This window comes from Pan paniscus, chromosome 6 (genome assembly GCF_029289425.2).
Source record: "Pan paniscus chromosome 6, NHGRI_mPanPan1-v2.0_pri, whole genome shotgun sequence".
Taxonomy (NCBI): Eukaryota; Metazoa; Chordata; class Mammalia; order Primates; family Hominidae; genus Pan; species Pan paniscus.
In genome coordinates, this window is record NC_073255.2 from 82,032,958 (window position 1) to 82,045,429 (window position 12,472).

General features: G+C 46.6%; 1 protein-coding gene across 18 annotated transcripts in view; it reads left to right on the plus strand.

Annotated features, from left to right (window-relative positions):
* Positions 1 to 242: 242 nt before the first annotated feature.
* Positions 243 to 12,472, plus strand: part of LOC100993573 (rab5 GDP/GTP exchange factor) — a 76,906-nt gene continuing 64,676 nt past the window's right edge. For 3 of the 18 annotated variants that reach the window (XM_034964199.4, XM_034964200.4, XM_034964205.3), the window contains exon 1: positions 268 to 1,844. Coding sequence is in view for 5 of the 18 variants with exons in the window: in XM_055115030.2 (XP_054971005.1) it covers positions 10,219 to 10,261 (43 nt within the window). In the remaining 13 variants the exon portion in view is untranslated. Of the gene's footprint in view, positions 1,845 to 9,913; positions 10,262 to 12,472 lie in introns of those variants that run through there. The other 15 variants (XM_063605767.1, XM_057302703.2, XM_063605768.1 and 12 more) reach the window with 12 other exon arrangements.

A 12,472-nucleotide genomic window follows, 5' to 3' on the forward strand; every position in this document is an offset into this window, starting at 1 on the left:
GGTACTTTGTGTTTTTTTGTTTTGTTTTTTGAGGCGGAGTTTCACTCGTTGCCCAAGCTGGAGTGCAATGGCGCAATCTCAGCTCACTGCAACCTCCGCTTCCTGGGCTCAAGTGATTCTCCTGCCTCAGCCTCCCAAGTTGCTGGGATTGCAGGCATGTGCCACCATGCCTGGCTAATTTTGTATTTTTAGTAGAGACAGGGTTTCTCCATGTTGGTCAGGCTGGTCTTGAACTCCCGACCTCAGGTGATCTGCCTGCCTCGGCTTCCCAAAGTGCTAGGATTACAGGCGTGAGCCACTGCGCCTGGCCTTACTTTTGTTTTATACTCTGTTGTACCCTCAGCGTAGCACACATTAGGCACTTAGGAAGAATCTGAGAAACGAATCAGTTAATCCCTACTTTACCAATAATGAATAAAGACTGAGAAACTCGGGCCGGGCGCAGTAGCTCACACCTATAATCCTAGCACTTTGGGAAGCCAAGGTGGGCGGATCACTTGAGGTCAGGATTCAAAACCAGCCTGGCCAACATGGTGAAACCCTGTCTCGACTAAAAATACAAAAAAAAATATGAGCTGGGCGTGGTGGCGGGTGCCTGTAATTCCAGCTACTTGGGTGGCTGAGGTGGGAGAATCGCTTGAACCTAGGAGGCGGAGGTTGCAGTGAGCCGAGATCGCACGACTGAACTCCAGTGTGGGCGACAGAGTGAGAGTCTCAAAAAAAAAAAAAAAAAAAAAGACTGAAAAATTACGCAACCTGTCCAAGAACACTACAGCGACAATTAGCAAAGCTGGGATTTTAACCCAGGTCTATCTCACAGCCACAGCATAGTATTTTCTTTTTTTTCTTGCTGTGACTGCACGTTACGCCATACATGGCATTCAGGACGCAGAGGAATTAGTATTTACTGTTTTTAACATTCCTTACATGGGAATCACGTAAAGAATCAGGTAAACAGGATTCAATTTGTGACTCAACCATTAATACTTTGTGACACTGGCTAATTTATTTCACTTCTGGATGTCGGTTATGTTTTTTTTGAGACAGGATCTCGCTCTGCTGTCACCCGGCCTGGAGTTCAGTGGAGGGATCTCTGCACCGTCAACTTCCTGGGCTATCAAGCGATCCTCCCACCTCAGCCTCCCCGGTAGTTGGGACCACAGGTGCCCGCCATCATGTCCGGCTGATTTGTAAAATTTCTTTTGTAGAGATGGTGACCTTGCTCTGTGGCCCAGGCTGGTCTCGAACTCCTGGACTCAAGCGATCCTCCTGCCTGGGCCTCCTAAAGATTCAGCTGCTTTTGGATCAACCGATCGCCTTAAGACCTTTTAACTCGAACACCTGTCACATCCTAGGATCCGCGAAGGACTGAAACAGAGTTTCTGAAGCGTCCCTCGGCGCAGTAGCTCCGCTCCACCTCCCATTCGCGCTACCACCGCGGCCGCAGCCCCAGGAGTCGCCGCGGAGCCAGCGTCGCCCTCCAGCTGTTGCGCGTCGGAAGCCGGAAGCAGGGACTGAGCGACAGACTGGGAAACGCCGGTTTCTCCGGGGCTCCCCAGCGCCCCACCTTTACCCTGGAGGCCGCCCTCTTCCATTTGCTCTTGGGCGTCAGGGCGTTACCCCACTCCGCTCGACCCTTTGGATCCGCTCGCACTTCCTCCCGTCCAGAGTCAAAGGCCCCGGAAGTGACGTTTACGCGCCGTGCGTAACGTGCGTTCGCTGGCGGTGCCGGGGGCGGGGCGAGCAGGAGGGTGGGTGTGAGGCGGGAGCTGGCCGCAGAGCCCAGACCTACCCGAGCGAAGCGGGCGAGCGGTGGTTTGGACGCCGGCGGAGACGCGGGCGAGGTACGGAGCGGACGGACTGGGGCTGAGAGCTGCTTGGCTCTCAGCTACAGGAGCGGGGCGGCGGGGCGTCTCGGGCTGGGGGTGGCAGGGCGGTCGGTCCGTGCCATCCGCGCGGCTGGGGCAGTTGCGCGTCGGTGCCTCCCGCTGTCCTTCGTCCCACATTCCGTCTCCGTCAGCGCCGCCTTCCCCGTTTCAGGCCGCCCTCGGCTCCCTTAATCCTCAGAGTGCGGCCTCTCCGTCCCAGACGCTAGTTGCCGGGATCTCCAGCGCCGGCCGAGCCCCGACGGCCTGACGCGGAGCATTTCCTGGCCGCCTCCCTCTCCGGCGGCTCCCCTCGGCCCGGCTCCCACCTTCCGTCCAGGCCGCTGGCTCCCGAGCAGCGTCTGTGGTCGCACGGGGCCCCTCCCACAACCTCCCCGGAACACGCTGGTATGGGACGCTCGGACCCAGACCACAGCCCCCGGCCGCGGCAGGGGCGCGGGGACTTGATCCCATGTCACCCTGGGGGGCAGAAGTGTCCCGGAGTTTGGAGGGGATTTGAAGCCTGTGGTCCTGACTTCCACCCCGTGGCTGAGGGCGAGGCTGCGGGGCTGGGGTTAGGAGCAGAAGTCCCTGCTTCCGAACCGTCTGGGAGGAGAGCCGAGGGATGCCCATCACGGCAGTTTAGGGAGAGAGAGGGAAGGACTCTGCCGCTTTGGAGGCTAGGTCATAGGCAGCTGGCGGTGTCTCAGCGCGAGTGACCAATCCTTGCGGTTGGGAAATGTGTCGTGGGCGCCCGTGGGCTCGTTTTGCCTTTGAGATTAGGTAGGAAATTTTCCCAGGACGAGTTTACCGGAGCACCTTGGGAGTTGGTTTTTGGCCTGGAGAGCTGCTTTCCCCCCTCTAAACCTAGAACTGCCTTGTTTTTCTTTATTATTTTTTTCGACATGGGATCTCACAGTGTTGCCCAGGCAGGTGTGAAACTCCTGGCCTTAAGCGATCCTCCCGCCTCGGCCTCCCAGAGTGTTGGGATTATAGGCGTGAGCCATTGCGCGGCTTTAACTGCTGTTAAAGAGTGTGTTCCGGCCGGGTGCGGTGGCTCACGTCTGTAATCCCAGCATTTGGAAGGCCAAGGCAGGCGGATCATGACGTCAGGAGCTTGAGACCATCCTGCCTAACACGGTGAAACCCCGTCTCTACTACAAATACAAAAAAAAAAAAAAATTTGCCGGGCATCGTGGCGGGCACCTGTAGTCCCAGCTACTCTGGAGGCTGAGGCAGGAGAATGGCATGAACCCGGGAGGCGGAGGTTGCAGTGAGCCGAAATCATGCCACTGCACTCCAGCCTGGGCGACAGAGCTAGACTCTATCTCAAAAAAAAAAAAAAAAAAAAAAAGAGTCTGTTCCTTAAAATTGTTGTACCAAGAAACTTGCCAGAGATGCAAGAAAATGTGATTATATTGTTAATATTTAATGATAAATAACATTTTGCTTTTAAGAGTCACTGATTCATATCCGCAGGATTAAGAAATCTTCAGGATTTGAATTTTTAATGACCTTCCAAGCAGTCATGTTTCTGCTCTCTAGAAGTTAGCCAGTTGAGGAGAAGGGACAGTCAAGATACTTTCAAAACAGTGTGGTAAGGAGTGTGAGCTAAGATGGAGCACCGAGGAAGGAGCCGGGCATTTAGGCCATGCTGTTGGGTGTGGATCCTGGAAGGGATCAGGGAATACTTTCTGCATGTGTCTTGAAGAATGAGTAACATTCAGACTAACAGGGTGGAGTGAGGGAGAGGGGGGAATCAAAGGAGAGGAGGCCAGTGACTACAAGGAGGTGCCTATTAATTTATTTATTGAGAGAGAGGGTCTCACTTTGTCACCCAGGCTGGAGTACAGTGACACGATCACGAGTCACTGAAGTCTCAACTGCCTGTGCTCAAGTGATCCTCCCACCTCAGCCTCCCGAGTAGCTAAGACTGCAGATGCGTGCCACCACACCCAGCTGATTTTTAAATATTTTGTAAAGATGTTGTCTTGCTGTGTTGCCCTGGCTGATCTCAAACTCCTGCACTCAAGCAATCTTCCTGCCTCAAGCGTCCCAAGTGCTGAAATTACAGGCATCAGCTACCGAGCCTGGAGGGTCGTTATTAAAGTGAAAAAGTGCAGGACAGAGATGTAGGAGCTCAGGCTTCATCTGATGGTGACAGAACCAGGGGAAGTTTTTTAGCTGGGTCCTTGTGTGGTTAAAATGGGTCTCTCTGGCCAGGCGCGGTGGCTCACGCCTGTAATCCCAGCACTTTGGGAGGCCGAGGCGGGCGGATCACGAGGTCAGGAGTTCGAGACCAGCCTGAGCAACATGGTGAAACCCCGTCTCTACTAAAAACACTAAAATTAGCTGGGTGTGATGGCGCCTGCCGTAATGCTAGCTACTCAGGAGGCTGAGGTAGGAGAATTGCTTGAACCTAGCAATTCTAGGAGGTTGTGGTGAGCCAAGATTGTACCAATGCACTCCAGCCTGGGCGACAGAGCGAGACCTCGTCTCAAAAAAAAGAAAAAAATTAAAAAAAAAAAAAAAGTCTCTCCCTCTCTCCCTGTCTCCCAGGCTGGAATGCAGTGGCAGGAACACAGCTCACTGCTGCCTCCACCACCCATGCTTAAGCTATCCTCTTGTCTCAGCCTCCCAAGTAACTGGGACCACAGGCCTGCCACCTACTAATTTAGCTTGCCTGGCTAAATTTTTTTTTCTTTTTTTGATACGGAATCTGGCTCTGTCGCCCAGGCTGGAGTGCAGTGGCGCGATCTCGGCTCACTGCAAGCTCCCCGTCCTGGGTTCACGCCATTCTCCTGCCTCAGCCTCCTGAATAGCTGGGACTACAGGTGCCCACCACCATGCATGGCTAATTTTTTCTATTTTTAGTAGAGATATGGTTTCACTGTGTCAGCCAGGATGGTCTCAATCTCCTGACCTCGTGATCCGCCCTCCTCGGCATTCCAAAGTGCTGGGATTACAGGTGTGAGCCACCACACTTGGGCTAAATTTTTTTTAAAGATGGAATCCTTGTATGTTTCCCAGGGTGCTCTCCAACCCCTGGCCTCAAGTGATTCTCTAGCCTCGGCCTCCCAAAGTGTTGGGATTACAAACATGAGCCACTGCACCCGGCCCTAAAATGGAATGTTATGTAACTCTTACACACAGGCTGCTATGTAGCTGATAAGGATAAATGTTTTCAGTGTAGTGCTTGATTATTTGCTTTTTTCTTTTCTTTTCTTTTTTTTTTTTTTTAAGACGGAGTCTTGCTCTGTGACTGGGCTGGAGTGCAGTGGCATGATCTTGGCCACTGCAACCTCTGCCTCCTGGGTTCAAGCGATTTGTGTGCCTCAGCCTTCTGAGTAGCTGGGACTGACCATAGATAGGCGCGCGCCACCACGCCCAGCTAATTACTGCTATCTTGTATTTTAATTTTTTCTGCTTATTAGATGTTTGAAATGATGCCAGGCATGGTGGCTCACGCCTGTAATTCTAGCACTTTGGGAGGCCAAAGTGGGAGGATTGCTTGAGGTCAGGGGTTGGAGACCAGCCTGGGCAAAATAGCAAGACTGCATCTCTACAGAAAAAAAAAAAAGATAGCCGGGCGCAGTGGCTCACGCCTGTAATCCCAGTACTTTGGGAGGCTGAGGCAGGCGGATCACGAGGTCAGAAGATCAAGACCATCCTGGCTAACATGGTGAAACCCTGTCTCTACTAAAAATACAAAAAATTAGCTGGGCATGGTGGCAGGCGCCTGTAGTCCCAGCTACTTGGGAGGCTGAGGCAGGAGAATGGCGTGAACCTGGGAGGTGGAACTTGCAGTGAGCCGAGATGGCGCCACTGCACTCCAGCCTGGGCGACAGAGCCAGACTCCGTCTCAAAAAAAAAAAAAAAAAAAAGATGCTTGACGTGAATGTATACTCATTTCCTAGTTGTTTCTTTCTATAAGGATGTCTGACCTGGCTAATTTGTAAACAGGAATTCTGCATTCATTTCTCTCTTTGCTTTCTCAACCCCAATTGAGCACACAAGTGTTTAATGAGTACTTAACTGATTTGATAAGAATAACTCATTGATTTCTTTGATTTTTTGTTGCTGGTTTTCAGTGAAAAAAATGTTATCAGCCGGACACGGTGGCTCACGCCTGTAATCCCAGCACTTTGGGAAGCTGAGGCGGGTGGATCATGAGGTCAGGAGATCCAGACCATCCTGGCTAACATGGTAAAACCCCGTCTCTAATAAAAATACAAAAAATTAGCCGGGCATGGTTGCAGGCGCCTGTAGTCTCAGCTACTCAGGAGGCTGAGGCAGGAGAATGGCGTGAACCCGGGAGGCGGAGCTTGCAGTGAGCCGAGATTGTGCCACTGCACTCCAGCCTGAGCGACAGAGCGAGACTCCATCTCAAAAAAAAAAAAAATGTTATCAGTACTTACTCATTGTGATGTCTACCTATAGAACTAAAATTCTGTTTACTTATGTGAGTCTTTGGCTAGAGACATAGAATTTCAGTCTTGACTGTGTGAGCTTAATTTCTGGCATGTGGGTTTTTATTGGCTGCAGAGGAAACATCTCTAGCAGAGATGACCTATCCCTCAAATGTAGGAAATACCTGTGTAAACCTAACACCTGTGACTCAGAATAGAAATGGTACCAAGTAAGTGGCTTCTTAGCCCATCAGTAAAGTTATCACACCATAGGCTGGGTGCGGTGGCTCACACCTGTAATCCCAACACTTTGGGAGGCTGAGGTGGGCAGATCACTTAAGGCCAGGAGTTTGAGACCAGCCTGGATCAAGATGGCAAAACTCCGTCTCTACTAAAATACAAAAAACTTAGCCAGGCATGGTGATGTGCGCCTGTGATCTCAGCTACTCGGGAGTCTGAGGCACAAGAAACTCTTGATCCCGGGAGGCGGAAATTGCAATGAGCCGAGATTGTGCCACTGCACTCCAGCCTGGGTAACAGAGTGAGACTCTATCTCAAAAAAAAAAAAAAAAAAAAAGTGATCACACTAAAACCAAGAGTTTCAGGCTGGTGCAGTGGCTCATGCCTATAATACCAGTGCTTTGGGAGGCCAAAGTGGGAGAATCGCTTGAGCCTAGGAGTTCCAGGCTGCAGTGAGCTGTGATCAAGCCACTGCACTACAGCCTGAGTGACAGAGTGATACCCTGTCTCTATAAAAAGAAGTTTCATAGTACAGGCCAAACATCTTGAAAATCTTATTAAATGTACACTTCTATCATAGAGCACTGTAGAAACATCATGTGTGTTGTTTCACATGGCTGAAGTGAGTTTAAATGATCTGGACTATTGTTAAAATATGTAAACATGTGAAATAACAGTTATCCCACTTAATATTATTTAACTTATGTTTATCTCTTTGATGTTTGGATAAAGCTCCTAAAATGCTTTAGGAAAACATTATACTTTTATGGTGCTGTTTTGAAGTTTCCTGTGAAATTCCTGTTTTCAATGAAGTTACTGTCAGTGGGATAGGAAGTGTGATTTTTTTTTAACTTTTTTTTTTTTCTTTTTGAGACGGAGTCTTGCTCTGTTGCCCAGGCTGGAGTGCAGTGGCGCGATCTTGGCTCACTGCAACCTCTGCTTCCTGGGTTCAAGGATTCTTCTGCCTCAGCCTCCTGAGTAGTTAACCATCACACCCAGCTAATTTTTTTTGTATTTTTAGTAGAGACGAGGTTTCACCATATTGGCCAGGCTGATCTCGAACTCCTGACCTCGTGATCCACCCGCCTCGGCCTCCCAAAGTGCTGCGATTACAGGCGTGAGCCACCGTGCCCGGCAGGAAGTGTAATTTTTATTTATAATATAACCTTTTTTTTTTTTTTGAGAACAAAGTCTTGCTCTGTCACCCAGGCTGGAGTGTGGTGGCACGATCTCTACTCACTGCAACTTCCACCTCCCCGGTTCAAGCGATTCTTGTGCCTCAGCCACCTGAGTAGCTGGGAATATGGGCTCCTGCCACCACGTCCGGCTAATTTTTTTTTTGCTGGAGTGAGACTGAGTTTCAGCCTTGTTGCCCAGGCTGGAGTGCAATAGTGTGATCTTGGCTTACTACAACCTCTGCCTCCTGGGTTCAAGTGATTCTCCTGCCTCAGCTTCCCAAGTAGCTGGTGTTAACAGGCACGCGCCACCATGCTGAGCTAATTTTTTTATTTTTAGTAGAGACGGGGTTTCACCATGTTGGCCAGGCTGGTCTCGAATTTCTGACCTCAGGTGATCCACCTGCCTTGGCCTCCCAAAGTGCTGGGATTACAGGTGTGAGCTACCGTGCCCGGCCCTAGTGGAACATTTTAATTTGTTTCTGGTAGCATAGCTCTCTTGGCAATGGTCATTAAGAGGGCCAAATACCATTATTATGATCAATTAATTAAATGTGGTTAAAAGTCAGAAGTTAGAATAAGTATGTGTTCATGAATGCGTAAAATATTACACACTGAGAGAGTATTAAGCTTTTTAATTTTCCCCCAGTAACAGTGAGCAGATTGCTGAAATCTCTGAAGCAGGAATGTAACAAGAGTTTTGAGGGCTCTAAATTCTCTGCTGTTTCGCCCTAAGGAATGGTTTGGCAGCATCCTCTATGCTAGGCACAGAACAACTCAGGAGGAATTGTACAAAGACCTTATGAACCACATTTGAAGCTAGTCTGTTCAGTTCCCATTCAAAATAAATACACAACTGTAATTGAATTTATGGTGATTTGGTCTGTATGCTAAAATTAAAAATCGCTTTTGGGGGATTTTCACATAGGGGTATATTTATAATTTTCTGTGTGCTTTGCAGTTAAAAATACATAATGAAAGTTTTATTTTTGTAGTTCCTCTGTTGTACAGAGGAAATTTAAATTCTTAAAATTAGAATTTTCTAATTTTAAGCACTTTCATTTTTCCTTTAGAAGGTACTTTGGAGCACATAAAAGAAAATGCCATTAGAAATTGAACATAGAAAATGTTTATTAATCGAAGAAAATGTTTTCTTATTGTGCTATAATTTTTTTCAGTGGAACATATCATTTACTTATTCCATTATTCCACATCTTGTTCCAGAAAGGGTTTGTAATGACTTACAAAGATACGTGCGACATACTGTTGGTAACATAACAGATAAGTGGGTGAGGAATGCAGGACTGAGGGAAAATTAAGATGGAAACAGGAATGAGCTGTGTACACAGAGCACTTGGACTGAAGTCTTAAGTGTAGAGGGCCACAAATTTGGCTTTGCTTTTGAGTAGCCAATTAAGAGAGAAATATAATCAGTTACATGGGTCAGTGACCATACGACAAAAGAGATCATTTCTGCTTTGGATTCCCAAAGACTTTCCAGCATGCGTTTCAAAGGGCTGGGTGTCGAGTTTTACTTTGTGTGTTAGTAAAACTCCTTATTGGCTTTTTGTGTAAGACGGTGACATAACATCAAAACATTCCGTAAAAGCATTTCTCTTGCCTGCAAAATAATGTGATCCGAGTACTTAGATCTCTAGGCTGATTTAAGGATCTGTGTTAGATTATCTAGATGAGTAGGTGGATTGCACATTCTTCACCTACCTTCCATACTTTCTCAGTGGATCTTTTGTAATGAATTTATCAGCAGTGGGGTTTGAGTTTGTGCTTCCTCACAAGTTCCTTGAATGCATCTGTTTTCTGTTGTTGGTGAATCACGGAGCCATATGTTTTAACAGGCATGGTTTATCATGGGGGTATCACGATGGAACAGTCTGACAAGGGCACATATTTGTTTGTTTGTTTTTTGAGGAAAATCACTTTATTCTAATTAACTCAACAAAGAATAAAATCATAACGGCTAGTTCAAGGGTGCCACACAAACATCTACCCAGCCATCTTAATGAAATTCTGCACAGTAAGAATTTCCTTTTCCATTGCAGTCCTGAAGCAGGGACGCTATGAGAGAGGAGAGGTTTACCTGATGATTACACTTTATACCTTCACTATCAATTGTATTTTTGTGCTAAATCACTTGGTTATGAGAGCTGATTTTCCATTTCTCCAATTCGAACTTTCTGATTAGACCAATCTGTTTGCAGGTCTGCACTGTTTCAGCACCTTATTGAAACCCTCACAGAGTTTTCTGTCACCCTGGTTCTGGGCACTCTCCAAAAACTGTTTTATGTCATAAGAGCAAGGCCGCTGCTGCTTTGCTGGCTGGGTTCCCTGAGGCTCTTGGTAGGTGATATCAGGCCTTGAGGCTCACCATGACTTCCTCCACTGAAGCCCTGGTGGTGGCTTGACCCAGTGTATGTCTGACAGGGGCACATACTTGAATGAAAGCCACCTCACCTCCATACAGAGATGGGCTGAGGGAATACCAAATAGACTGAAGATTCATTTCTGAAGATGGGAGCAGATCCAGATCTACTCGTCTCAGATGAAATGTCCAGTAAGTTGTGTTGCCTGTATTTTGCTCCAGCTGAACAGTTGCACTTTCAAGTAATAATAGTTCAAATTTATCAAATGCTAGCAGGAGCCATGCATTGTGTTAATGGAGAGAGACCATCCTTATTCAGTCTTACTCAGTAAACAGTGGGTGAAACTGCCCTTGCCTAAATGTAGTTATGTAATGCTGTGTTTCCTTAATTGTATATCCATAAAGCTTTTGACATTGTTTTCTAAATGTGTTCCTCAAAAAGGAGTTGGGCTAGTGACCAAAGTTTGGAATAGAATATTGTAAGAAAGCAAATACAAAGTGTAAAAACAAAAAACAGAACTTTGCGAGGTGTTGTTCACCTGTAGTCCCAACTACTTGGGAGGCTGAGGCAGGAGGATTGCTGGAGGTCAGGTATTAGAGGCTGCAGTGCACTATGATTGTGTCTGTAAATAGCCACTACACTCTAGCCTGGGCAACAAAGCAAGACTCCATCTCTAAAAACAAACAAACAGGCCAGGCACGGTGGCTCACACCTGTAATCTCAGCACTTTGGGAGGCCAAGGCGGGCGGATCACGAGGTCAGGAGATAGAGACCATCCTGGCTAACACGGTTAAACCCCGTCTCTACTAAAAATATTTTTAAAAATTAGCTGAGTGTGATGGTGGGCGCCTGTAGTCCCAGCTACTCGGCAGGCTGAAGCAGGAGAATCGCTGGAACCTGGGAGGCGGAGCTTGCAGTGAGCCGAGATCGCACCACTGCACTCCAGCGTGGGCGACAGAGCGAGACTCCATCTCAAAAACAAATAAACAAAACTACAGAATAATGAAATAGAATGTCCAAAATTTATCATAACTGGTGTCTCACGAGATAATACGCTTGGGTCCTGTTTAGCAAGTTGGATTATATTTTTATTTGTGTAAATTTATTGGCCGTTGCAGTTGGGGTTGTATTGAGAATGTAGATTTTGTCTGATGAGAGTGTAGATTTTATTTGTAGTGAGTGCATGTGGATTTTTATTTGTCTAGGGTTTTAAAAGTTGTATAGTCATGAATGGACACTTTTTAATACCATTTATGAGAAATTCAATGGCAAAGTGTTTTCATACCCATATGCTAACTGCTGATGCTTTTTATAAAACATTGTTAAGGTGTTACTTGCCCCAGGAAATACAATGTTTTATGACAGAGACAGTACTGAAATTCAGTATTTAAGTTCTTTAAATACCAGCTATGTTGAGTAGATATTACTTTCTCCCAAGAGCCTATTTTTGGTTTATGACATATTAGGGAACAAATTGCAGACACCGTTTTTTCATTACCTGTAAGAGCACTTACAGGATGTAAGCTATTTCCTTAAAGAGGAATTTTTGCCTTTTTAACACTTCTGTCTAGTAACTCAATGCATTAAAAGATACATATTTTTCTAGTGCTATAAATATATTGGTACATTTAAATATAATATACACACATATAATGGTGCTTGAGAAATAAGTTGAGATTATTTCAAGGTTAAGGTTCTTAGATTCTGACAGAAAAACTGATCAGCCAGTTGGACTACAGGTCCAACCAGTTCCAGCCCCAAACATGAGCAATAGTGATTATGGTAGTGATTCTGCCATTTACGTCAGTGAAATGCAAAGATTTCAGTTTCATTCTTCAGCAAATGCTTTATGTGTATTTGGAGAAGAATCTGAGTACTAGAAAATACTCTTCTCCTGTGTTTGTTCTGCTGTTAAATACACGGTTTGAATTCTTAATTTTAGAAATACTTTTCAGATCTAGAATTTCAGTTTGACACAAATTCCAATTCACAGTTGAAATTCTTAATCTTTTTATATGTTTTCCCTCTTTTTTTCTTTTTTTTTTTTTTTTTGAGACGGAGTCTCTCACATTGTCGCCTAGGCGGGAGTGCAGTGGTGTGATCTTGGCTTACTGCAACCTCCACCTCCCAGGTTCAAGCAATTCTCCTGCCTCAGCCTCCTGAGTAGCTGGAATTACAGACGTGCGCCACCGCACCTGGCTAATTTTTGTATTTTTAGTAGAGACGGGGTTTCACCGTGTTGGCCAGGCTGGTCTCGATCTCCTGACCTCAGGTGATCTGCCTGCCTCGGCCTCCCAAAGTGTTGGCATTACAGGCGTGAGCCACCGTACCTGGCCTTCCCTCTTTTTTTCTGTTTTTAAAAACATACCATTAAATAAGTCTTTCTGGTAAAATCAAGTATA